Genomic DNA, 22,495 nt, shown 5'->3' with positions numbered 1-22,495 from the left:
ATTTTCAGCCTTCTGATCTTCTCTCACATCTTTTAAAAATTCCTCAGTCTCACAGTTCCTCAGATCTTTCCCATGAACTTTTCTCCTTTGCTTTACATTCCTCTGTCCTATTAGCTGAAACATCTACATGATTAATGCTGGTTTGGACTCATTCACAAGCGCACCTGTTCTCCCCTCCCTTCACATGTCTAGGAGATCACTCATTCTGTAAAACAAGAAAAAAACAACAACAAAAAGATCTTTTCTCCTTCCAGGATCCTAGATGGTTTTCTATATACTGAATCACAGAGTAGATGCTGCTCATATACTGTACACACTTCCCACTACATATCTGCACTTGACTGCACTATGTATATATAACAGTAGAATAATTATAGATAAATATTTGTACCTACTACCTGTCACAACTATGCACATAAATAGAAGTGGTTTATTGTCTTTTCTTTTTTTTTTTTAACACTGACTTTGTTTGTCAAGAAGTACAAACTTGCATGCACTCCATTGTATGCGAGGGAAGGAAAATAAAATCTAAATTCTGTCCTTTCAAATTGGGATTATTCTCACTGTTCCAACTCCATCCCGATAGGCAGTTTGTGGCACAGTCCCTAGAGGGCAGCAGAAAGCCACCGGCAGTGCCCACGGTTGGTCACCGCTCTCTACTCAGCTGCCAGGGAGCTCAATTACCAAATCTGTTCAAGGCATTTTCATTTATTATTGAACCAAACAGCATTTTACGCAATTACTGTATTTCTGCCTTCCAACTGACCCAATCACAGACTGAATTAGAGCAAGTTCACCTCCATTTGCTATGGATTGGTCATCCCTTCGACTGGACTTCTTTTGACTCACCTCAGTAACACAGAAAAGTAAGCACTGCCTGCACATTTGGGTCTAACCCTACACTGCTCAAGTATTTTGTAGTCAATTGCTTTTCACTAGTCAAGAAACTAAAAACTCTGCAATTTTCGCTTTCTTCCACTGGTAGCTACTAAGGTAACTCGTTCATGTTGTAGTAACTGATATTACACACCTAAAACTGTAGTTGAGTATGCTCGACTGCATACGGGGAAAAAGCAATACTTGTAATAACAACTAAATTTTAATGTGTTTTTTTCTATTCAATATAGTTTAAATGCTTAGTCTTCATGAAAAACTCAAATACACCCTTCTCCATGTCTGAAGGGCAAAGCTATTCTCTATAATTACATTATGACATATTAATACTCAGACCAGCAATCTATTACAAAACCAAACCAAACAACTTTTATGTATTCTTCACTTTCATTTAGGAAAATTAAATGCTATCTAAGCTCTTGAACTTAAAAAAAAATAGTAAGCTCAAGTTCCTTTTCTATCATATTTTTTTTCTGCAATGACTTTTTTTTCTTTTCTTTTTTTTTTTTTTTATTGTTCATACCAGAAGCTTGAAACTGAGGTTTTATGTGTATTACTCCCTTGTAGCGAGTGCTCACTAGTTGCTACATGATTGCCTAGGAGTGTTAATGCTGGCATGGGCTGTGATTTCCAACCTAAAGATCACTGACTATATATTTTCAAAGAAATACATGGTGAAAGAACTGTAAATAATTTATACACACAGGAAGTGTGCTGCATTTCTTGCCTATTAATATATTATTATAAAGTATTTTACTAGAAATAACCAGACTACAATTTAAGTTTTCCTAGTTGCTGTTGTTAATATGCCAAATACAATATAATCCATGGTCTGTTAATTGCAAATTTGCAAAAGACACCTTAGCAGTCACTTTTCAATCTATATTAGGCCTTTTCTTTATTTCCTTATTTTCAATACTTTTGTGGATTACTTTTCAATAAGTAAAATATTGTATCTCTCTGTGCAAAGAGGGTATATGAATGAGAACTGGCATCTAGTGAAAATAACACATAAGTGGATAAGAATTTTCCTCTTTACCCAATTATGTAAAAACTCAAGGTCTGTCAATCTATCATTTATATATTTACAAAGACTTTAAGCCTTCTCTTATTTTTTTTTCATATTATGCTTGAATTACGCTTTTGTAGATGAACAAATCTTGCTGGAGAGAGTGAATGAGATAAAAATAAAAATCTTAACATTATTTATTTTTACATACAAAGTACTGCTCAGGATGGCTAAATTCATCCACCTGAACACAAGCATCTAATGCATGTCTATGCTCTTTGGTCTGCAACGCTCACTGGGGCATGGGGCTCTACATCTGTCAGAGCTCACGGTGTCATGTTCATGCTTTGGACATCTCAGGCTGCCAGCAGGAGTTTCCATACGCAGAGTAAACCACCTAAATTTAGGTGTCTACGTAAGAACTAGGTAAGTTTCTGTTACAGGCAATGAAGTAAATGGAACCTGGCTGGCAGACACAACATGGTGCCAAAGGCAACCCGTCCCTTTCCAAAACCAGAGCCAGGGGCCAAGCAGCACATCTGGAGACATCTCCACTGACTAGAGACAGATGTGCACTGACTAGATGGGCAGCTTAGATGCCTTGCTCAAAGACACCCTCGTGAGACACCTAAATGTGTATTTCTTAATCTGTTAGCTGATTCTCACGCCAAATAACAAATTTGGCTGCTAAATAATTATTGGGGAGCCTTCTATAATGAAAAGAAGAAATATTGCACCATAATGTTCTCTAATGAAACTAAAAATCATATGAATAAAACTCTGGTTACTTCTGCAGAACTAAGTAATAATTACACAAATGTGCCAAAATGAACATATATTGTCATGTCAGCAGTATCAATGACATCTTTGTCATGTTTATGCTAAGTACCATCCCATTGTATCACTCCTGTAGATGATAAAAATTTAAAACTGACATTAACGGAACTGGAACTCATGAAATGGAAGATCTCAATATACAATATTAAACATGCATTTCAGTAGTCCCAGGCAAGGAAAGCATAATCACAGAATCACAGAATCGACTGGGTTGGAAAAGACCTCAGAGATCATCGAGTCCAACCCTTGGTCCAACTCTAGTCCATTTACTAGATCATGGCACTAAGTGCCATGTCCAATCTCAGTTTAAAAACCTCTAGGGACGGCGAGTCCACTACCTCCCTGGGCAGCCATTCCAATGCCTGACCACTCTCTCTGTAAAGAATTTCTTTCTAATATCCAGCCTAAATTTCCCCTGGTAGAGTTTAAGCCCATGCCCCCTTGTCCTATTGCTAACTGCCTGGGAGAAGAGACCAATCCCCACCTGGCTATAACTTCCCTTCAGGTAGTTATAGAGAGTGATGAGGTCACCTCTAAGCCTCCTCTTCTCTAGACTAAACAACCCCAGCTCCCTCAGCCTCTCCTCATAGGTCTTATGTTCAAGTCCCTTCACCAGTCGTGTTGCTCTTCTCTGGACCCGCTCCAGCACTTCAATGTCTTTCCTGAACTGAGGGGCCCAGAACTGAACACAATACTCCAGGTGTGGCCTCACCAATGCAGAGTACAGGGGAAGGATCACTTCCCTTGTCCTGCTGACCACGCTGTTTTTGATACAGGACAGGATACCGTTGGCCTTCTTGGCCACCTGGGCACACTGTTGGCTCATGTTGAGCTTCCTGTCAATTAGCACCCCCAGGTCCCTTTCTGTCTGACTGCTCTCCAGCCACTCTGCGCCCAGCCTGTAGCGCTGCAGGGGGTTGTTGTGACCAAAGTGCAGCAACCGGCACTTGGCCTTATTGAACTTCATCCCATTGGAATCAGCCCATTTTTCCAGTCTATCCAGATCCCTCTGCAGAGCCCTCCTGCCTTCCAGCAGGTCGACACTCCCTCCCAGCTTGGTGTCATCAGCAATGAGAACTGACCCTCAATATAAATGTATTTTGTATCCAGATGCACAAAGTGTTAAGTTAAACTAAAAACTCCCCTACCCAGACCTTCGGTATTGTGTATTTTAAAGATATTTGGATTCAGCATTTGACAAGGAGACAATATTTATGCAGGAAAGATATTTAGCTTTCTCAAACAATAACTAACTTAGGAACACTCGACTGTCTGCCAGATAGGAACTAGTCAGATTCTGCAAAGGAGACTCACACATTTATTCAGTATACATACTAAAATGCAAACCTGGAAAGTGGTCAAAACTTGTTTAAAAATCTTAATTCAACACTCTGTAAATTATTTCATGGTAAAAAGAATAAAAATCTCTGCATTTTACAAAAAGTGACAGAGGAATTGTTAAAGGAAATGCATTCTGCTTGCCACTGGCTCAGATGAGCAAAATACTCTTAAGTCTTTCAGGGATGAGAGGAAGAATGAGATATTGCTTCTAAAAATAGTACCAAAAGCATTTAATTTTAGTATTTATCTATATACACACACCATGTAAGAACCAAAAAGAAAAGTTTGTGTTTTTTTTCCCTAGGAAATTAACCTTTTTGAGCACATAACTGTTTGATATCCTGAAGCACTTCCCTTTGTAATTTGTAATACAGTGAAGGGACAGACAGAAACACCTCATTTTGATGGAAAGGATCTTCCTCTGCAGGTCTCGAAGGGCACACATCTTTCATTGGCAATGGCTGAGGCACCTGTGTTAAGCAGACTGCACTGTGCCTCCTCGTGGACTGCACGCTCCCAAGTCGAAGCATTACATTTCAGTGAGACGCTGCTTAAGAGACACATACAATTGTGCAACAGTAGACATCACAATTTGTATCTTCTTTCTGATTTGCTTTTGCATGTGATTTGTGGAAGCACTGTGCTGTTTTATTTAATCTCTTTCATCAGTTGTACGTGCTCTCCTTAGCTGTACTCATAACTGACATCAAGCAGGTATTAATGGAGCTGACAGGCCCACATTTATTTCCAGACTCTCTCCTCTGTTAGATAAATTTAAGCCTTCAGAATTTTCACTTACATTTATATATTTTTTTACATTAAACAATGTTAATCCCTAGATAGCTTTCTCTGATTCAGATAGCCAAGTAATCCAGTCTCTAATTCCAGTCTCTAATTCATCTACCAATACTTGTATATTTTCCTATTTTGAAAATGGAAATTTCTACAATTTAACTGAAATAGGCACATGAAGACAAAAACCAAAACTCATTTCTTAAGAATTTGACAAAACAGAGATGAGAATGACAAAACAACCCATTCTACAACATGAGGAAGACTGTTATGATACTTCCCTAATTTACCTTGATTAAAGCTTGTGTAGCAATAACTAGCTCCTTTAATTCTGGTATTTATTTGATATCTGTGTAGTATTTGTGTAGTACGATCTGTGGTGTCATATCCTATTTTTAAGTGATCTGAAACGCAAGGCCTGCAAAACCAGACAGTTGAAAAAAACCACTTGCAATATTACAGCACGTGTACTAATCAAGTTAATCAATCTTCTGTTAATAACGGAAATTCAGAGGCAAAGTGCCTATTTTTTTTTAATAATTTCACTTATCTGACTTTTTTAAGACAGAGAATTTAAAAGAGCACAACAAACACATTAATAGTTTGCTTCTATGTTTGTTTCATGAAGACAAAAAATAACAAAAACTTAAATGACATTAAACATTATGTTAAAGAACATAGAAGAAAATGCTAAAGAACAGGACATGTTCTTTCAGTAAATAGATTGTTTTCAGTGTTCTGTAGAGAAACATATTAGTCCAGAAATGCTGGACTGTAGATTCAGTTAGGAATCTACATTTTAGGAATCTAGATCTGCTGTCTAACTGATAAATTTGATTATTTTGATACTATGAACACAGTCTAAAAGACACTAAACATTGTTACATTTCTAATAAAAAAAATAGAGCATTGGACTGTAGAAATGTATTTTGACTCTGTCAAAATTCCTTTCTGTTAGCAATGGGATGTTGACAGAAAATTCTTGCCCAGGTCTACCTAGTTAACCGGGAAATAAATAGGTTTAAAATTTTAATAGAATTCAATCAGAGGTGTTCTGAAGACCTCTTTATTCTATGAATATTAAGATATATTCAAAGTATTCACAGCCCAGAAAGCCAACTGTATCCTGGGCTGCAACAAAAGGAGAATGGCCAGTAGGTCAAGGGAGGTGATTCTGCCCCTCTGCTCTGCTCTGGTGAGACCCCACCTGGAGTCCTGTGTCCAGCTCTGGAGCCCTCAGTACAGGACAGACATGGACCTGTTGGAGAGGGGCCAGAGGAGGCCATAAAGATGATCAGAGGGCTGGAACAGCTCTACTGTGAGGACAGGCTGAGAGAGCTGGGGTTGTTGAGCCTGGAAAAGAGAAGGCTCCAGGGAAACCTTATTGCCACATTTCAGTACTTAAAAGGGGCCTGTGAGAAAGATGGGGACAGAATTTTTACAAGGGTATGTTACGACAGCACAAGGGGTAATGGTTTTAAACTGAAAGAGGGTAGTTTGAGATTGGATATAAGGAAAAAAATTTTCAAAATAAGGGTGGTGAGGCCCTGGAACAGCTTGTCCAGAGAGGTGGTAGATGCTCCATCCCTGGAAACATTCAAGGCCAGGCTGGATGGGGCTCTGAGCAACCTGATCTAGTTGAAGATGCCCCTGCTCATTGCAGGTGGTTGGGCTAAATGACCTTCAAAGGTCCCTTCTACCCCAAAGCATTCTATGAATCTAAACTATTCCCTATCAAAGTATTAAGGATCATGAAGCTGTATTATCATTTCCAAACGGTTCTGTGCAATAGAACAGGAGATGTGAAACTCCTCAGCGATGCAGTTGTGACCCCAGCTGTAAGGTTGTCCTGTAATGTGCACAGCACAGCCCAGAAGTCTGAGTTACTATGGACTATGTAAACTTCAATATAGAGCACAAGTAGATTGCTTTCAATAGAAAGTACAAATAGATTCTTCCAAAACTGAGAGAAGCATGTACCCACTTACAGTCTGACCCCTGTCAGTGCCTGGAACAGCTGCAAAAAAATCAGGAAAAACAGATATTTAGATGAAAGCTCAGGGTATGATCACTCCAGGAACAAAGAGCAAAATTTAGGACGTGTCCTGTGTCACGGTCCAAAGCACCGTGAAAGCGAGTCCTGTGAACACCGCCGCTGTCACTTGAGACCGAGTGGGAACCGCGCTCGGCCCGTGCCGTGATCTCGGCAGGTCACCGCTGTACCCACACGAGCCGGGGCTCACATCGAACCCGCCACCGCCCCTCACCGGTGCTCGGGCTCCGGCTCCTCCAGGCACACGGCAGCGCCAGCAGCTCCAGCGTCTTCGGGGCCAGGCGACGGGCCCAGGGCCGCGGGCCGGCAGCCCCTGCCGGCGGGGCGCTCATGGCCGGCGCGCCAGACGCGACCGCCGCCGCTGCGGGACGCCGTCCGCAGAACCATGGCAACCGCCCCGCCCGCCGCGACACTTCCGCCCACGGGCGGCGGGAAGTGACGGATGACGGAGCCGGGGGCCGGTGGCGGAGCCGGGGGGTGGCGGAGCCGGCGCGGTGCTTCCCCCGGCCTCTCCCGCAGAGGCGCCGCCGCCTCCCGCCGGCCCCGCCACCAGGCTCCGCGGACGCCGCTGCCACAGCAGTGGCCGAGCAGGTGCCCGCCCCGAGGGGCGCAGCTTCTGCCCGGCAGCAGAACACACTTCATGCGTTCCTCCCATTTGCTGCCTGTCAACTGCTACTCCGCATATAATCTTTCCCGCCCCTTCTAGGTGCTTTTCTCATTCAACACGTGTTAAGCTACTAAAATAACCTCTTCTTCCCCACCTTCAGCCAACCTCCTCACCGCTACGAGCATCTGGATAACTCAAGATTTCCTATTTAAGCTGAAAGTGCTGCTAAATTGGAAATTAAATAGTTAGGTCTTCACTGGAGTGTTCACGCACATAAATTATTATCAGGTCAACCTTTCCCCTACATCATGGCATGTTCCAGAGAATATTGTGTATAATGGGCACCCAAATGCAGTGATGCCCACCACACTGACCATCCACCCCTCCCTCCTCCAGTCTGTTTGAAAACAGAGGTGAGACGTTCAGATGGGCTTTTAAAGCTACATCAGAATGAGAAGAAAATGTGGAGAAAATACAGAAACAGCAGTTTAGATAATGGGCATAGAAGAATAAAAAATCTCTGCTGAGGACTGCAGGCTAGGAGAAGGTAATGTCAAACATGAGTCTAAGCCATTGTGAGTGGTGTGTTTGCTTTCACTGTAATAACAAACTTGGGCTTTGACATTCTAGTTTTCACATGGTTAGGCAACAATAGTGCAAATGACCAAAAGCTATGCATGATTCTCTTGTAACTCTCACTTTATAGAAGTTCCTCAGAGAGTACGGGCTGGCTGGAAAAACTACGAAGTTATGGATCTGTGTTTGCGTACACTATGCGATCTGTTTGACCTCAATAGCTATTAGCATTTGCACTGAAAATCATTTCAGCTCTACTTGAAGTCAAGTTACACCTAGAGAGATGGCAAGCATTTAGTATCAAACGTCACATCAACACAGCACAACTCTATAAACGTAGAAGCAAAATAATGACTTAGGTAATAGAAACTGTAAGGATTTTGAACAGGACGATTGCTTCTAATGGAGCTGAATTTTGCCAGGATTAACACCTACATCTGTTCAATATGATACATAATTATTATGGACCAGGTTAAAGGCTTGGTTCCCTTTATCTGAAAGAATAACTCACCATTTGCAATATTTGGTCTTATGAGCATGGATAAAACCATCCCAGCCTTTGTGAAACTACAGAAGTGTCATGGATTCATATGGCTTATAAAAAATAAAGGGCCTTTATTTTCAAGAATGAAAATAATTTTACTAATTGCACCTTTCCTGCAAGCTCTGGCTGCTGCCTTGTTTCATCCACAGAAGCATATGGAAAGCTATACCAATTGCCAAGATAAAATTAAATGCTAGATTTGTTCTTTTCCTTAAGTTCAAGCTAAAAAGGGGATAAACCACTGATCTCTTTATATTAGTGAAACGTAATTGGTAAGAAATTTAAGAAGTTGGATACACTAAAGGGGTCATCAATACATTCAAAAATGTTACTTGAATATAAAAAGGGAGATTTTATTCTTAAGTCATGTGCTGAGTAATAGTTTAAACTGATACTTGTAACTCCAGTATTCCTCTCAGACGTTTTCTTTCTGGTTAAAAAAATGATAAGAGTAATTGAGTGAAAAGCAAAAATTGTTACTTGGCTTAAAAACACAATTTGTAAAACTTGCTTTACTTTTCGGTCACTTTCCAACAATAAGTTTAGAGAAGAGTGCATTTTGGGTTGGGAAAAAGTCTGATTTGCCATTGAAAACAGAGAAAACCTTTATTAACATAGGCTGTAGTGTGATGTGGCAAAAACTGCCAAAAAATTAGATAAAACTTTTATGACATGTAGGAATCAGATTACAAGTTAAGACAACTTGTTTTCTTAATCCCTTGTATTACTTTGATACACATGAAAGGAGCAAGTTGTATCCATTAGAGGTTCTGATCAGAAGATTCACATTTAAATTACTGATCAAAAGATTGACATTTATGTATGAACACTGAAAAACACTGAAAAAATCAACACTGTTTATGATATATATTGCATCCTGTGTCGGTTGTTTTCTTATTTTTGATTACAGTCTCGTCTTAACTATTCTAACTACTATCTTTATGTTAAGTAGCTCAATGCTTCACACCCTAATTACCTACTGCAGTCATAATAATCATGTTTATTTAGAAATGTCTTTGCTGCCTAGCCTGGGCAAGGCCAGCTATTGATTCTTTTCAGATAATAATAACAGGTTATTTGCTTATAGTTTTAATTCACCAAATTCCCCTAAACTGATTTTGTGGTATTTTAACCCAGTTAGGAGCTGCTGAAAATGGATTTGGAACGGTACTGGTGCCAAATCTTAAGGAATAGTATCTATGGCATAATAAAATACTTCTTTTAACTCTGCAAAATCAGATAGCTGCAATATTTGAAAACTGGATCCTATTTGCCTCTGATTTGTGTCCCATCTCCCCAGGAGTGCTGGGCTTCTGCTTTCTGTGGAGGGATCACTGTGGCACCACGAGCCAGAGACTGGGCTTCTCCACCAGCACCGCTCTGTCTCACCCTGGCTTCCCACGCAGCTTAGGTGAACTTGACCTCTAAGGAACTGATATTTACAGTTCCATGTAACATCTTTTTAAAACAAGCTGCCCTTCTATTACTGAACTAAACCACAGTATTTAAGGTCTGTTATGTTAGAATGGAACAAGGAAGCTTCTGTGGCTGTTTGTGATGTGTCTGTTTGTCTCTTTGGCCTGGAAATGTTCACATTTCATGCCACAGTGGAACTGGCAATACGCAGTAAAGCTCCTTTCTCCTTTGGCTATCTCAGGTTATTCTAATTAGGATCATTTTACACATTCTGTCTCCTGTGACTGAAGCCATCAGGAGTTTATGTGGGGTCATAAATTTCTGACTGAGTCTCCAAAGTAACCAAGTTCATGTGCTACCTGTTCCTGATATGTTTTCTTACAAAAACTCTTAGTCCCATATTTCAGAGAAACAAATTATTTTCTAAGTTAGAGTGGGTGACAATACAAGTATGACAATTAAAACCATACACGTTTCTGATTTTTCCTCATTTCCTCAGTGTCTGAGGGATGTTTGTTGACCTAAGAGAAATATAATAAATCTATTTTATTCTCACTGGCTTTGTTGGAAAAAGTGAACAGATCTTCAGGCATAGAGATCCTTCCGCAAGTCTGATAAAGCAGCAGCAAACTTCAGAAGAGACAGTGGCTCTTTGTTTAAACCAATTACATTAATCACTTGGACAATTTGGAAGAAAAAACTGGATGAAAGCTGTATTTGCTGAGGGAGAGAATGACACATCATAAACCCCCAAGGAACAGAAATAAATAGAACAAAGAAGTGGGATGAGATTTGATTGCACATTAAGACCAAAGTCTTTACCAAGCTGTTGCCCTCCTCTTGTCATTAAACCATGATGGTCCTCACATTCTTAGACCATCCTGATTTCACCATGCTGCTACTAGCATTTTGTTACCAGGATCCTGTCATAAAAATATTTGCAATTATGTCATATCTGAAAGCCAAGGCCATGAGTCAAGGCTAAATTTATTGATTGCCAGTTTGTATCCATTTCTTTTTGGCCAACTCTGCCCTTTAACTTAATGAGCTCCTCTCACTCCCTAGTATTTCATCTGTGATGTATTTATAGAGATCCCTTCTCCAGTTTCATTAGATAAAGCAAGCCAAGAACAGTTACTCGCCTCTTGTTAGGCAGTCACCAGTGCCCTGAGCGTTTTAATTCCCCTTTACTCACATTCCAGTCAAAATTCAACATCCTTAAGCAACGTTGACCAGAAATGCATATGGTATTCCAGATGAAGCCTCACAAGTCCTTCCTACAATAAATACTTATTTTGGATACATTCTCACCTGCTATATTCTAGGATCCTATTTGTACTTTTGAAAGCCACATCACATCAGAAATGACACTGATTCCGCAGCTGAATAGCATGTGTGGGTCCTTCTCTCCTGATGGTTTCTCACAGATGAGATGCTGCTAATAGCAGAAATACTGACCTGCCACCAGGTGGATGGTCTTTCGTTTGGCATCTAGTCACACACGTAGTTCCATTTCTAGTTTTCAGATGTTTATTGTATGATGTTTCAAGAATCTTTATTGTAGAAGTGCTGCTCAGCTCTCAGTCATTAGTGAAAGCCAGTAGCACACTAAGTGCCAGAGTAATTAATAAAAACATTGAAGTCAGTTCCAAGACACATCTTTAAAGAACTCCACAAGCAGGTTTCTTTCAGTGTAATGATTCCTTTAAGGTCTCTTCTGTTGTCTCTCCCCTAGCCAGGCCCATCTCTACCTTTTATTTCGTGTTCTAATCCCTGTCTTCATTGGTTTGCTCATGGCTCATACTATCTAGTATCAGAAACTTTATTTAGATACAGCACGATCAGATATACTAACCTTCCTGTAGTTATTTTATAACAAATTCAGATAGATATGCACAAAAACCTCTGTTCAGTTGAAGGGTGCAGGTCTGATATAGTAAATTGATTATATTTGGGATTCTTGCTCTGAATTACTAATTGATTAATGCTTAATTTTCATAAAATTGTCCTTGCATATAAATCACAATTTCATTTTCATGTGTGGATAATGTAATTTATAACTAGTACTTCTTTATAAAAATGTCAATATTTCAATGATGCTTGAGTAAATATGGAAACTCTCAAATTAGAACTTTGAAAATGTTAAATCAGAAAAACAATTCCACACCATACACTTAGGTTTAATTATTGACACAGATGAGTAGGACAGCAGTCAGGACAAACGATGTCATACCTCCTCTCTAATGGCTCTACCTGTGTTATTTTTTCTCATTAGACAGTGGAGTTAAATAGCTGTGATCTGACCTTGCCGTCACAGTTAGCTCTGCAACGTGGATGGAAACAGAGCAGGTTTTTAATTGTGATGAGGTAAGTTCTCTGCCTACATTTCGTCAGGGCGAGGACACGACTTGCTGAGCGGGTTGTGTAGCACATAACCACAGCCCTTTCCCACAGGAAGGACTTGGCAGTGGAACAACAAAGCTGGTTAATGTAATCATGTGCTATACCGTGACTCTCAAAACACCAATGGCAAAATGTGGTTTTGTGCTACACTCGCCTCTCTGTGTGAAGCGGTGATTCCTCTTCCTGCTGCTTACTGATGGGGGAGAGGGGGAAAAGCTGTGCATTGCAAGGCTGCAGAGAAGAGAGGGGATGGCACCCGCCTGGATGCCTTCCTGTGTAACCTCATCTAGGTGTTCCTGCTCCGGCGGGGGGATTGTACTAGATGATCTTTCGAGGTCCCTTCCACTCCCTAACATTCTGCGATTCTGTGGTTCTATGATCACATCAGTCTCACTTTCCAAAGCCTTTCCATTGTGGGGCCACACATGGAAGTGATGGCTACTTGTCACCTCACTGGAGTATTTATTCATTTCAGGAATAAGTAGTATTGCACCTTCTTTTCTACCACAGTTATTTTACACTGACAGTTTTTATCAAGATTAATCTATTAATAATATTTCCTGTAATTGTGAGTGGCAACTTCCTGCTTCTGCTGTTGCTGTGTTGCCCACTTCCCCTACCTCCTTCACAGTCTGTCCTTGCCAGAACTCTGTTCTGCTCTTGGTATTTGCCAAAAGAGCTACCTTCCTCTACCCTGAATTAGTTGTTAACCAACACGAAAGGGAAAGCAACTACTTAATTTCCCATAACTGATAACAAAATATAGACACCGTAAACAATTTAATATCTTGTCAGGTTTACCAAACTAGAGAAGATAACCCTTTCTAAATGTCATACATGTTATAAATCTTGTTTACATCATATTATTACCACTCTTTTTGTGTGTGTGTCAGAGAAAACAGCATTTAGGTCACTTTTTTTTTTCTGTAGCATCTTAATGCTTTATGCACAATGACCACCACATATGCTGTCTACACTTCTAAGCAGAAATGAGAAACTTGAGCGGCATCATCGTGCACATTCAGAGACTCGCTTATCAAGTGGGATACCACCTGAGACCTTGAGATATGAGCAAATGTCTTTATCTATCACCAACAGCCCTTTTTCCACAAACTCTTGCCACATGATGTCATAGCGTGGGTTACCTCTCTAATGACTAGTGCACCCATACAGTGCATAAGATTTTAACAAGATTTTAACGTGACCGGAGAGCAGAATCTGAACAACAAATCATAAGGCAAAGCTTTCTGAGACACAGACCTTGTTCTGTGCAGCATATTCACACCTCAGAAGTGAGTGTGGATACACTTTCTCTTCTTTTCGTGTTAGTGGTACATTTAGGGTTGAATGAAGTAGGTAGTCTAGTTAACACCAACACTGAAGCCATCACAAGGCAACTGGTGCTAGGAGAAGAAAAAAGAGATGGGGAGTTGGAAAGAGCAGAACTGGGTCTTTTGGCAGTGCTGTTGGCTTGTGACATCTTGATAGGTTCATTAACTATACTCTGAATAATTCACCTGCAACTTGGTAATTTTATTAAAGGAATGGAATATTATATGATCACCTGCAGGTAACAGACGATAAAACTGATTATTCAGAAAGTTCTTTCTAGTTCCAGCTTCTATGTATTTTTTCCCTGCATTGGAAGATCCTTGATATATACATTTTCTATTGATTTTTCATTTTTGTCCTTGATATAGGACTTCAAATTATTAATAAAAATTAAACATTTCATTTTCAAAGTACATACAAAGAGCTATTATTTCATTACATATTTCAGTGAAAAATATTTTTGGTTGAAGGGCTGCTATGTTAGCATAAAAGAAAAAAAGCAGTGGAAATGCTTATTCAGTGTCATTCAATACATCGTTTAAGCTACCTTCTCCTCCCTCCTTCACTAACAAATGTTCCTGGTGATGTAATTAGCTTGTTCCTTCTATGAGAATCATGTATCCATTACACATTAAAGTTAAAAGTAGTTCCACTCTTGGACATCTAGTTTTACGTCAGTGAATGCCACTGTTGTTCCACAGCTGTTTGTGTGATCGTGGTTTGCCTTCTAAACAATCTAAACAATTCCTGGAATGTGCAGTGTAACCAGTGATAATAGTCAGGAGAAACTTCAACTACAGGAGATGTTTACACTTTATTACTACAGAGATTGTTTCCAGATCTATTCTGTATTAGAAAAAGGACTGCCCATTACCCTGTAATGGATGAAGCAGAAGCCCAGGAATATCAGTCTATGGAAGATGGGGAAAGGCATCTCCACGCTGTGTTCTTCTCACTTTCCTAACCCCTCCAGAGCCTGTGAGGCCACAACATGCAGGCAAAAGTGATGGAAGTGGCAAATGCAGGAATATTCTGGAAGCAATCGGTGTGTCATGTTTTATGCAAGAGACACTAAAGCAAAGGTCAGTTTTCCCCAGGAATCAACAGCAGCTCTATATGCAGCTCAGAGAATATATGCAGCTCAGAGAAAGAGCAAAAACCATCTTCTGGTAGCAAAAGGCACTTAAGGCACAAGCACGCGTCCCTGGCTTTTGTAGATACCCTTACACTGAAGACATTCAAATTCTTCCTTGAAATCTCTTTTTCACAAGAACTGCGTTCATGGCACTTAACCATTCCTCTCTGGAGCAGACCACAGTTTAGGCTGTTATTGTTAAACCCAGGTATCAGATACCTAAGAAAACGACCTTTTAGGTGAGTGCTGATTTCTGGTAACTGCTTGTGTGAAAGCTGAAAACTCGCTGTGAAATGCTCGTGCTGCAGCAGTTCAGTGGGATTTTTGTCACTGATCACCCAGGGAGCCTGGATTGCCCCCGGGCCAAGTACGTGTGACCAACTAGGGGTGCTCAGCTATGGAAAATGTTGGTTACATTATATTGTCAGTATTTAATAACAACATGGGTAACCACACCAAGGTGAGGTTCTCTTTCCATTTACTTCACATGGGAGGTAATAAATATGTTAAAAGTAATATACTATTAACACTAAGACAGTGGTATAAATGTTTGTTGTGTCTCTCAATTACCTAGTAACAGATTTTGATTGTACTTTAACCTTATTAGCAAGCTTACTATGTGCATTTTAACTGAAAACATAGGATAGACATTATATCTACTTATAAATGAAATGAGAATAAAAGAACAATCTATCTGCTACCTGTACCAAAACTGCTGGCATATTTAGCATGTATTTCAGGATACTCCTTGGATTTTTGTTCGTAGAAAAACAAGTTTTTTGTCTAGAATATGGTATAGCAGAGCATCAGAAAATCAACACGATAGTAATTCGGGTTTACATAACAAATGTTTCCTTTCTTAAATGAAGCACTGCAAAGTGTTGTACCTCAGTCAAAATTAAACAGCTGTGCATCCATTAATGTACCACTGTTTCAAATAACCTATGGTTTTAGAGAGGCAGAGCAGTCATTAGTGGAAGTTTCTGTAATATTCTAGAAGAAACTGCAGTACTGAGTATTCAAAATGCAGCACTCATAACAGGAGTGCTCTTATTCTGCTGGATCCACCTACTATTCTCTTAACAGTAAAAACTGCCTCTTCATCGCTCTCTCTCTGTTACCAGATTGTTTAAGACCTTAAACCCACTATCCTGTAGCCAGCTCTGGCCTTTACTAGTGGACAGAACAATTCACTAAGCAAAACCACAGAGATACCTTATTTAAACAAAAAAAAAAAAGTAGGCAGAGGGCTGGTGAGCATGAAGTAATGTACATCTTTTATCATAATAACAATGAACAAACCCACTGGCACATCTAAAACCCCCTAGGAGGGGGCATCTTCCAGTGATTTTACATTAAATCATCTATGAATATACACATTTTAACTTGGAAATACACCTTGTCCAGTTTTGACTAAGAAGTAAAACTAAACAGAAATCTTTCCTTTGCTCCAAGCCTTAATTTCAAGGAGAGAAGATTTCAATTTACCGCTATTTGATCAATATATATTCCTCTCTAAGCAATGATTAGTCCAGAAATAAAGACTCGCTGACTGATCTCACAAGCTATATTTAAAACAAAGTTCTGAACATTCTGAAATACAAGAGTCACTCTGTAATTTCAGAGCAGTTGTAATATCTTATCTCCCTGTAACAGGCTGCCAGAAATTCTCCTGCCTAATGCCCATCACCATTTGTTCTAAAGATATCAACTTTCTGGCTGTAGCAGGTAAGTCAGGACATTTGGGCTTTGATTCATATCTCTTTGATTCACACACCTCTGACATTTCCATTTTGGAGGCAATATAATGATTATAAATTTTTATTAAGAGGTTCCCAGTAATGCATGGAATTAGCTGCTGTATTTTATCTAGAATAAAAAACGAGGATGTCAACACCATTCACATAAATATCCAGTTTTGAGCATGAAGGATTTCAGCATTTTTCCTTCAACATGCCAAGTTAGCCGAGAGGATCAGAACATGTTTTCTTTGTAAAGAGAATGAAATTCCATATTGTGTTACTGGCACCCCTGGGAATCAGCTGCAGAGATTAAAGATACCCGGACATGGATCCAAGACAACCAAGGCTCCAAAGAAACAATTATGTTCAACAGTGCAATCTGTTGCAAGTGATCCTTTTAGTTACATGTTTTTAATTAATATAAATGGTACAAGTAAAAGAAATCTTTCAAAAAATCAGTATCAAAATAGCTTTTTGTTTGTTTGTTTAAGTTCTGCAATCTGCTTGGATTCCTAAAGCTTTTCAAAAAATATTTGGGACTATAGGATGGAATCCAGAACATTTAAAAAATATCACTCTGAAATTACATATATCAATACCTTTTTTTAAAATTTATTTTCCATTTTGGTAGGAATGACTGTGTTAATGTTTGATCATAGTGTAAACTAGTGCTTCTTGGTCAGCATGCCTGTCAGAATATAATCAAATCCAGTGTGTACAGATAACGTCATCGTTCATGGACAAAGCGTGAGATATGATTTTATTTATACCACAGCTAAGGCTAAAAGACATAGCTTAATTTAAAGACACCTCAGGCATTAATAAACCAATTATCCATGATCTTTGTAAGACCTACATTTCAAATCTGGTCTCTCCTGTTATTTTATGATGATTAATATCATATTTTTAATGCACGCATGTACTACATTTTGTCAAGAAGGATTACAGGTGGACAAATAGCAGCTTGTGCCAGTGATTGTCAGAAAACTAATGAATATTATTACAAATTATGAATCACTACATTGATTATTCGCAGACAGAAGCATCATTCCTTGTCAACAATAACATGGATACAACACCGTCAACTGCAGGCCCATCAACTCAAATGATTTATACTTGATGGTCAAGTGTAAATATCACACTACCCGGCTGACAAATTGTCTCATGAGAAACTGCTGCAGCCACTTTCTGCAGCACTTCCCAGGTCGGCCCCGAGAACACGAGTGCGGGTGTTTAATAACGTCCCGTTATCAAACCGTCCCACAGTCAGTACCGAGCCCAGCGCAGCAGCACTGCCGTGCCGCCATGGCCGAGCAGGCCCTTCTCCCCGACACACCCCTCAGCCCGGGGCTCCCGTTCCCACCGCCCTCCCGCGCCTCCCTCCGGCAGCCCCGCCACAGCCTCGGCTACGGAGCGCGAATTCCCCAGCACCGGCTCGCAGGCGGCGGGGCTGAAGCAGACGAGGGAAGCCGCTCCCGCACCCGAGAGCCCAGGCCACGCCAGGAATCGCGGGAGTGGAACCCCGGGCCCGGCGCCGCTGAGAGACGAACATCCCCTTCCGCCAGGGGGCGGGCGGCGCCCGGTGAGGTCACGGACTCGGGCCCGCCCCCCGCATTCCAGCGTGCCCGGGCGCTGAGGTAAACACGGGCGCGGCCCCGCCCCGGCCCGGCCTCCGCCAGCAGCTTCCAGAAGGGCCTGGGCGCTCGGCCGCGCGCGCCCGCGGAGGGGCCGGGCCGGGGGGCGGCGGCGGGGCCGCGCGGCGCTGGTGGCGCAGTCGGAATTGCCGCCGCGGGGCCCGGCCGGCAGCGGCGCGCAGGGGCGGCGCGGCGCGGGGCGGGGCGGCGGGGGTGATGCCCTTGTTTATTTTTACCCGGGCGGCTCATCCCCTCCGGCAGCCCCAGCGCGGCCCCCGCCGCCGCTCCCCGCCCCGGCCCCGACGGCGCCGCCTATAAAGCGCCGCCCGCGGGGAGTCGAGGATGCAGCTCTACAGCTCCGTGATCACCCACTACCCGGCGGGCGGGACGGCCGCAACAGCCGCCGCAGCGCCGCCGAGCGCGGCCGGTGTCTTCAAGGTCTCCCTGTCGCCGGGACCCTCCTCCGCGGAGGCAGCGAGCGCCGCCGACGCCGCGGGCCCGAGCCCTAACGCTGAGCGCCCCGCCAAGGACAGCTTCGTTCCCGGAGGGGGAAGCAGCAGCAGCGCCGCCGCCATGCCCGCCTTCTCCTCCTGCCTGGAGGTGATGCCGAGCGGCCCCGCGGCGGGGCCCGGCAGCCGGCCGGCGGGCGGCCCGCAGTACAGCTCCTGCGCGCAGGTCACCGTGAGCCGCCGCCGGCCGCTGGAGCGGGTCGTGCCCATCCGCATCGTGCAGCGAACCGAGGCCCCCGGCGAGCTGGTGCCGGCCTCGCCCCGCAGCCGCGCCTGGCTGGAGGGCATCCTGGAGAGCATGCGGCAGGCCGGGGGGGACGGCGAGGGCGCCGCTCTGCCGACGCCCCCCGAGGAGCCCAGCAACCGCAGCCTGCGCCTCAGCGAGCACTGCCAGGCGCTGCAGGCGGCGGCCGCCGGCGCCCAGCCCGCGCTGGTCCCCGGCTGTCGCCCCGCGGATGGGAGCCAGGCTCAGCCCGGCGTCGGGCCCTCGCCCGGGGAGGAGGAGGAGGAGGACGGAGCCGGCCCCGATGCGCGCAGGGGGCCGGGTGGCAGGCCGGAGCGCAGCGAGAAGCTGGCGCTGTACCTGGCCGAGGTGGAGAAGCAGGACAAGTACCTGCGGCAGAAGGGCCGGTTCCGCTTCCACATCATCCCCGACGGGAACTGCCTCTACCGCGCCGTCTGCAAGGCGGTATACGGGGACCAGCGGCTGCACAGCGAGCTCCGTGAGCAGACCGTGCACTACATCGCTGACCACTTGGACCACTTCAACCCCATCATCGAGGGCGACGTGGGCGAGTTCCTCATCGGCGCTGCCCAGGACGGGGCCTGGGCTGGCTACCCTGAGCTGCTGGCCATGGGGCAAATGCTGAACGTGAACATCCACCTCACCACGGGCGGCCGGCCCGAGAGCCCCACCGTTTCCACCATGGTTCACTACCTGGGGCCCGAGGACCCGACACGGCCCAGTATCTGGCTGAGCTGGCTTAGCAATGGGCACTACGATGCTGTGCTGGACCGTGTGTGCCCCAACCCAGAGTACGAGGCGTGGTGCAGACAGACTCAGGTACAGCGCAGACGGGATGAGGAGCTGGCCAAGTCCATGGCAGTGTCCTTGTCCAAGATGTACATTGAGCAGAATGCTTGCTCTTGAGACCACCTGGGCTGCGGGCTGGGAGCTTTGCTGCAGGGACAGAGACAGACAGGAGGTGTGCTGGCTGTGATGGTGATGCCTTAAACCTTAATGAAGCAGCAGCACCCCAGATGGACAAGGACTGTAGATTGTGGGGGATAAATACAAACATGTTTGTAATATTCTGTTGTAAAAACTTAGCCTCAGATTACTTGCAGGCAGATTCTTCGTGTGTGTTTGTGTCTTCCATCTCCACTGTCTCTATTTTCTATAAGAATGTATTTTTTGCACAATATTTTTAAACTGTTACCTCCATCCTCTACATCTTACATTAGTATCTGGCTTTCAGCTGTACAGCCAAAAACGTTTGTAATCAGTTTTTGTAAATAAGGCTTATGATGTAACAGCTATTTTTTGCTGTGTTTTTTACCCATAAACCTTATATTTTTACCAGATGAAGTTGATGTCAAACTGACCCTCTCTAGTTGACAGAAGCAGTGTGGGTACCTTTTTGCAAAACTAAAACAATGGTTTTTGTGAAAGTGCAGCAAAGTATGAACTGACTGCTTTTCAAAACAGTTGCTTTCTCTGCCTGGAGCACAGAACAGGTCCTTTGAGCCAGTTGGAATGCAGCTAGAGATGAAGAGTACAGGGAGCAATTGACTCTTCTGTATTTAATTATTGTTTTGAGTAAACTGGCCTCTTGTTGCCTTGTTGGCTCACCCTCTGCTCCATTTATATTATTTATCTGTAATAACAGAATATTAACTTGCAATAGAATGTTGTGACTAGATAATAGTCTCCTGCTTTGGCAATAATTGCCTTGGCTGCACCTCGGTGTTTGTGTTCTGGTTTCTGGGGTTATGGTGTTTTTTGTGTAAGCCCTGCTGCTTTTTTTTGGCACTGTTGTTGCACCAACAAAACATTATCTGATCACAACGTTTTATTCACTTGACATTTGCTAATCAAGAAATCAGGAATGGCGTTTTACACTATGGTTTAAAAGAAAAAGTATTTAAACTGAGATTTGTATGGTTTGCTGGGTCAAACATTTAAATGTTTCCAATCTAAGTTCTGTCTCTTCTACTTTCTGATTAACCTGTTAGATATATTTATTAAGTAATGCAGTTTGTACTTTTTTATTTTGTAATATATTGTGATTTTGAGATTTATACTGTATTTGTATAATAGGAATATTCACAGCTAAAATTGAATGAATAAAGAATATAATTTTACTTGTGTGTTGGTTTTTTTTGTTTTTCTACACTTTGTATTCTTGCTGTAGTGAAGAACTGCTGTTGGGTTCCCAAGGCCCTTTATTTAGCTCCTCTGCCTTAGTTTCCTTAAGTGGGAAGAAGAGGCATGGTACTTCACAAATGCGAACTACTGGTAATTCTGGTGTCTCTGAATATGTGAAGGAAAAGCATTTAAAGACAATGAAATAGCTGTAATTCTTGTATAATTATAAAAGATCTTACCACATCTTTGCCAATGAGAAACATTTTTGTGTGTTATGCCTTAGGAAATGGGTTCCCTTGTGTAGTGCCTGGCTGGTTGTGATGAACTAGCTCTGCTGGGCTTGGGCTTGGACTTGGGTGACTGGGAATCTCCATTCTGCAGCCAGTCGCAACCCAGTTTTGGATTTGCCTTGTCACCAGCGATACCTCAGCAGCCCTCTTCTTGCTACTTGAGTAGAGGTAATGTCATAAGGAATTGCAGCTTTGTTCTCCCCTTGCGAGACTGAAATGCTTTGCAAGTTGTTAAACAGTACTGTGTGTGCATTACAGATCTATCTTCCCCTGATCTCTAGAAATACTAAGCAATCCTTAAATGACAGAAGGGTACTGGGTTAAAATTAGGATTAAAAATGAACTAAGTATCTGAAATGGAGCAGTCTTAATTGAGCACACTTGCAATGAAGAGCTGCAGGATTCTGTGTGTATTTATACCGTTAAATATACTATGTATATTTATACTGCTTTATGGGATGCAAAGAGTAGATTTACAAAAATTTATTATGTTACTTCCAAAATATTGGTAAATACTGGTGATGTTTTTCTCAATTTTCTTCACACACAATCATGCTTTTTCTTCAAAGGTCAAATACTAGTGGAAAAAAAGTCTTGATAGTCTACTATTGCTAAACTTTATCAAAACTCAGAAGCTGAGTTCTGAGGTGAGAGTAAGACAAAGATGCAGACATGGATGTATTAATGAGGAACAGAGGTGGTGGATGAGGAAAACAGTTACTCAGGTGGCTGTAAGCACAAAGCCTTTAATACAGCATCACTAAATATCACGTATGTGTTTGACTTATTAAAAACTCTGTATCCAGACTGCTTAGGTTTTTGAGTTGGATATGGTGAATTCATTCAAATTTGTCAATATCCTAAACTTAAAAGAATTTTTTTAGGTCTTTTAAAATTACAATTCTCAGCTATATCATGAATTGTGATTACAAATTTTGTGTTTTATGGCACAAGCCTCAAAAACTCTAATAGAGTAAGGTAAGCAAAGAAGAGTTGATATTGTATAGTGTTCA

At 42.4% G+C, this 22,495-nt stretch overlaps 2 protein-coding genes across 10 annotated transcripts in view; one reads left to right on the top strand and one right to left on the bottom strand.

Moving 5' to 3' along the window:
• The window catches only part of LOC135578422 (uncharacterized), a 53,477-nt gene extending 45,563 nt beyond the window's left edge, over positions 1-7,914 (bottom strand). For 5 of the 9 annotated variants that reach the window (XR_010469980.1, XR_010469977.1, XR_010469978.1 and 2 more), the window contains exon 1: positions 7,141-7,911. Coding sequence is in view for 2 of the 9 variants with exons in the window: in XM_065050779.1 (XP_064906851.1) it covers positions 7,141-7,568 (428 nt within the window). In the remaining 7 variants the exon portion in view is untranslated. Of the gene's footprint in view, positions 1-7,140 lie in introns of all 9 variants that reach the window. The other 4 variants (XR_010469982.1, XR_010469976.1, XR_010469981.1 and 1 more) reach the window with 4 other exon arrangements.
• An 8,297-nt stretch (positions 7,915-16,211) lies between these two features.
• Positions 16,212-21,188, top strand: OTUD1 (OTU deubiquitinase 1). Its single transcript, XM_005500805.3, has one exon. The coding sequence runs from the start codon at positions 18,658-18,660 to the stop codon at positions 19,972-19,974; it is 1,317 nt and encodes a 438-aa protein (XP_005500862.2). The 5' UTR covers positions 16,212-18,657; the 3' UTR covers positions 19,975-21,188.
• The last annotated feature ends 1,307 nt before the right edge of the window (positions 21,189-22,495 follow it).

The sequence above is a fragment of the Columba livia genome, chromosome 2, assembly GCF_036013475.1.
Source record: "Columba livia isolate bColLiv1 breed racing homer chromosome 2, bColLiv1.pat.W.v2, whole genome shotgun sequence".
NCBI classification, from domain to species: Eukaryota; Metazoa; Chordata; class Aves; order Columbiformes; family Columbidae; genus Columba; species Columba livia.
The sequence above is the reverse complement of the archived record's forward strand: the minus strand, read 5'-3'. Positions and strand labels throughout refer to the sequence as shown.

Coding starts and splice junctions, on each gene's coding strand:
- OTUD1 (XM_005500805.3), top strand. CDS start 18,658: ATGCAGCTCTACAGCTCCGTGATCACCCACTACCCGGCGGGCGGGACG.